At 34.3% G+C, this 4,153-nt stretch overlaps 1 protein-coding gene across 4 annotated transcripts; it reads left to right on the forward strand.

Annotated features, from left to right (window-relative positions):
• LOC109359051 (nuclear speckle splicing regulatory protein 1-like) lies at positions 313-3,469 on the forward strand. 4 transcript variants are annotated; one of them, XM_019603558.1, is made up of 5 exons: positions 313-418; positions 1,070-1,242; positions 1,377-1,499; positions 2,326-2,544; positions 2,764-3,469. In XM_019603558.1, the coding sequence occupies exons 2-5, from the start codon at positions 1,090-1,092 to the stop codon at positions 3,211-3,213; spliced, it is 945 nt and encodes a 314-aa protein (XP_019459103.1). In that variant the 5' UTR covers positions 313-418; positions 1,070-1,089; the 3' UTR covers positions 3,214-3,469. The 4 variants fall into 4 exon arrangements, with proteins under 4 accessions (XP_019459103.1, XP_019459105.1, XP_019459104.1 ...); XM_019603560.1 differs by having other exon boundaries at positions 1,073-1,242; XM_019603559.1 differs by having other exon boundaries at positions 313-413; positions 1,066-1,242.

The following is a 4,153-nucleotide window of genomic DNA, read 5'->3' on the forward strand; positions in this document are numbered from 1 at the left end:
CCACCATTGATTTGTATTACTTTTGTTTAAGAGTCAATAATAGTTAACAAATCAATGGTGAATGATTTAATGACAGTATAAAAAATACTTACATCAGTGTATACATATTAAATATCCCAAATCACAATATCCACATATACTTATAAATCAAATTAACAAATCAGCATAAAAAATAATAACGGGCTATGGTTACCTTCTTGAATAGCCCAACGTTTTGACCGAGATCACCAAGGCCCACTAGGCCAACTATTTAAATGGGTCAGGGTGGGCTTTCCCTTTTTTTTGTTAAAATTCTTTTGTTTATTTCGAAATCAGAAACACAAAAATGGATTTTTAATTTTTTACTTCAATTCTAAAAACCCTTTAATCCAAAATTTCCATCACAGTGCATTCAATAGCAGATTCAAGCTTCGGTGAGTTTGGATTCCGCTTCTCCTTATTCTTCCACAGCACAATTTTCTAAAACAATTCTTTATTAATTTGTTCTATTTGATATTCAATTGAAATTGTTTATGTTCTGTTTACCAATTGTTACATTTGTGTGTGTATAATGAGAGTTACAATTAGTGCTTTCTGTTTTGTTTTGTCTTGTCATGTTTTGGTGACATTGTTGTTTGGTTTATATTCTTATTCTTGTATTTGTAGACTGTGGCTGTGTTGATTGTGGCATTTGATGACTGTTATATTCTTTTTCTAGTTTTAAGTTCTTATGCCATTAAGTGTGATTCTTTGTATTTGAGTTATAATGTGAGATGGAACCAATTTCTTATACGCAATCTCTGTGGCTGCTGTCCTTGGTCGCCATCCGCGAGTTAAATATTGGATAGATTTGCTTGCTCTATTGCAAAAACAATATTTTTGTAAAAACAAGAGTAATCAATGTTCGGTCACAAATTGCATTTTTACGTATATATTTTTTATGCTTAAAGATATATGTGATGATGGTTGCTGGCTTGCTGTTGAAATTTTATAAGAAATATAATTCTGTAATGATTTAAGTCTTGTATATTTGATGCAAATAAAATTGGAATTGTGTAAATAATGATTGTTTCAATTTGTGTTCAGACAGTAGTGAAGAAGCCGGCTGAAATGAGCAAGTATGGCTTGAACCTTAGGCCGGCAAAGCAGAAGAAGCCAACAAGGCCTCCCCTTCCCACTCCTTTTGGATTTAATGATGACGATGAGAATGACGTCGAGAGAGAAATTGCTCTTCAAGCTAGCAAGAATAAGACTCTCAAGGAAGTAAGTAAACTTTGCGGTAATAACCTCACTGGTGTTTGAATTTTTGATACATTTTTTATGTAGTGGTTATTATTATGTACATTTTTGTGTGTGTATGTTTTAATCTTACTTCCCTCATACTTTTCCTATTTAAGGTAGAGGAGCAGCAAAAGAAAGCCTTGGAAGAAGATCCAACCATATTTGATTATGATGGAGTCTATGACAAAATGAAAGAGAAAGTTTCTCGCCCCCGAATTCAAGATCGGGAAGAGAGAAAGGTATGGTTACTTTGTTCAGAATACTATGTACTTTTTTATTCAGGAGAATGTTTTTTTTATAACAACCAAATGGATATTATGACTTTAACAAATATACCATTTTTTGGTTCCTTTTTTGTTTAGAGCTTACAGTCCAACAACCATTGTATTATTTTCATAACTCTGTTGAGAATCATATAGGAAGATCTCTTTCAAACATTATGACTGTAGAGATTAGCCTCATGATAGTTCAAACTCACATGCAGGGTTACAGACATACTCACATGATGAATTCTATACAAATAGGTTTTAGCTTTTCATTTATTTACAATTATGGCATTGCTTCTACTGAGACACGGTCAAATCTTTTCACATGTTCCTATCATGTATAATTCTCTATGGACTTGTCTTCAATATAGCAGACGTGATTTATGTTTTTTAATTTAATAGGATATAACATCACAGCATATATATTTTAGCTAGATCATCAAGTAGCGTATGGAAAAGTCTAATTCAGATGTAATATTTCTTGCCTCCCTTATTTAAAAAATATATTTCTTGCCTTTCTAAGAGTACTGTATAGAGGTGTTAAGAGTGTCACTCTGGGTATTAGTGTTTGACATGTTTCATGCGTAGACACGACACCCCTCTTTGTGAGAAATTTAGGATAGTTTAAATTGATGGTTGTGACTTTTATGCCTCTTCCATTTTCCTCTTTCATAGTTTGGTTTAAATTTGTTTTCTTTTTTATTTTATTTTATGAGAGCTGGTCTTGATTTTTTTCTTCATTTTAAGTTGTATGCCAAATGACATAGGTTCTCATCATTCTGTAATTCTTATGATGCAGCCAAAATATATCGAGAATCTCATTAAAAAGGCAAAAGAGCGAGAGCAGCATCGTGATATTGTTTATGAGAGAAAGATTGCTAAAGAGAGAAGCAAAGATGACCACCTTTATGCTGACAAAGACAAATTTGTTACCGAAGCGTACAGAAAGAAGCTTGCCGAACAGGAGAGACAGATGGAGCTCGAACGTCTACGTGAACTTCAAGAGGAAAGAGATGATGTATGTTCTAGTTCTTTTTTTTAATATTTTCCCATGTTCATTATCATGTTTTTGTACTCTTTTGGTTGTCAACCTGATTGGTAATGGATTTTGAAACAATGGTTTTTCATCCTTTCTTTATTTCACATCTCCTAATTGACTGGCATGCTTGGTTCTGTTTTGCATCCCATTTCTCTATTTCACATTACTGACAAACTATATATTTTAATATTTGCATAGGTTACAAAGAAGAAGGATTTTTTGCTTGATTTTTATGGGAATCTTGATAAAAATGTTGCTTATGGTGCACAAGATGCTCAAAGAAGGAAACAAGATCGGGCTGAGCAAAGAATTCAAGAGACACATGAGGTCGTGGACATTGATGCATCAAATCAACGTCAGCATGGTGATGCGTCCGATGAAGTGCAGCATTCATTAGATAACTCAAGTTCACCTGTGAAGTCTTCCAAGAAAAATGTTGGGGATCAGGGTGAAACTTCTAATCCCGTGAACAGAAGTATTGAACCCTCAGATGTGAATCCAAGTGCTGAGGCTTCTTTAGAAACAAAGAGTTCAGCTGAACAGTCACCGGCTTCTCAACCGAAGTCTGATCATCACAAGAGAACTCAAGATGCTCTGGCTGCTGCAAAAGAACGCTTTTTGGCACGTAAAAAAGCAAAGGAACAGTGAACATCTTTCTTTCTGCTTTCACAATCTGGTGATACATTCAGTCTTTAATTGGTATTTCTTGTTTGATTTAATACCCATGATGTCATGTTATCCTCAATGCCTAAAGTGCTTGATCTGTGAGGAGTCATGTAAAGTATAGGTAGTAGCCTATGATATTTTACCATTTTTATGGTATGCAATTTTAGTACCAATTTGACGATTCACCACATTTTACCAGTTGTCTTTCAAATGTTAAGTGGATGGAGGCAATCAATGTCTCTCACATATCATCTTATGAATTTTGGAGTGGGTCTGGTCCAAGTCTTGGATGATGAGACTAAGTTTAGTCTTCTTCGTCAGCGGGCTAATGAATAACATAAGTGTGTTTTGACACCAACACCCCGACTTTAGGTCTGATCTGAAGACTTTAGGTTTATGCATCTTTTCACTTATGTGTTTTCAATTAGATCTCTTTATTTGTCCCAACTCCAAACACCCCCCTTAAGTCCAACTGAGTTGGCTCAGCTGTGACTTGTTTTTAATCTCCAGTCATGGCTTGTACTTCAAGTTATTCTAGTTGTAGAGGTCGTCAAGTCGCCTTCATTCATTTTTGCTTTCCCCGAGCTTGTGCTTCTTTTTTTACCGGAGTCTGACAATATTTGGTGCTTTGATTATTTGGGTTTTGATACCATATTATGAATTCTGGAGTGGGTTTGGTCCAAGTCTTGAATGGTGAGAATAAGTTTAGTCTTCTTCATTAGTGGGGTAAAGAAAATCCAAAACCTTAAGGCTTTTAGTTTATGACTCTTTTCACTTGCATGTTGTTTAATTTGTATAATTCTTTTCCTTGTGAGACTTCTTTATTTGTCCCTACATTTCATAAGATTTAAATTGACAACTACTCACTAACAAAACTTGTTAATTCTTATATTTATAAAAGAAGATTTTGTTGTGAGATAAC

Source organism: Lupinus angustifolius, chromosome LG11 (assembly GCF_001865875.1).
Source record: "Lupinus angustifolius cultivar Tanjil chromosome LG11, LupAngTanjil_v1.0, whole genome shotgun sequence".
Taxonomy (NCBI): domain Eukaryota; kingdom Viridiplantae; phylum Streptophyta; class Magnoliopsida; order Fabales; family Fabaceae; genus Lupinus; species Lupinus angustifolius.

Coding starts and splice junctions, on each gene's coding strand:
- LOC109359051 (XM_019603558.1), top strand. CDS start 1,090: ATGAGCAAGTATGGCTTGAACCTTAGGCCGGCAAAGCAGAAGAAGCCA. Junction 1,500..2,325: donor AAGATCGGGAAGAGAGAAAG/GTATGGTTACTT, acceptor CTTATGATGCAG/CCAAAATATATCGAGAATCT. Junction 2,545..2,763: donor TTCAAGAGGAAAGAGATGAT/GTATGTTCTAGT, acceptor ATATTTGCATAG/GTTACAAAGAAGAAGGATTT.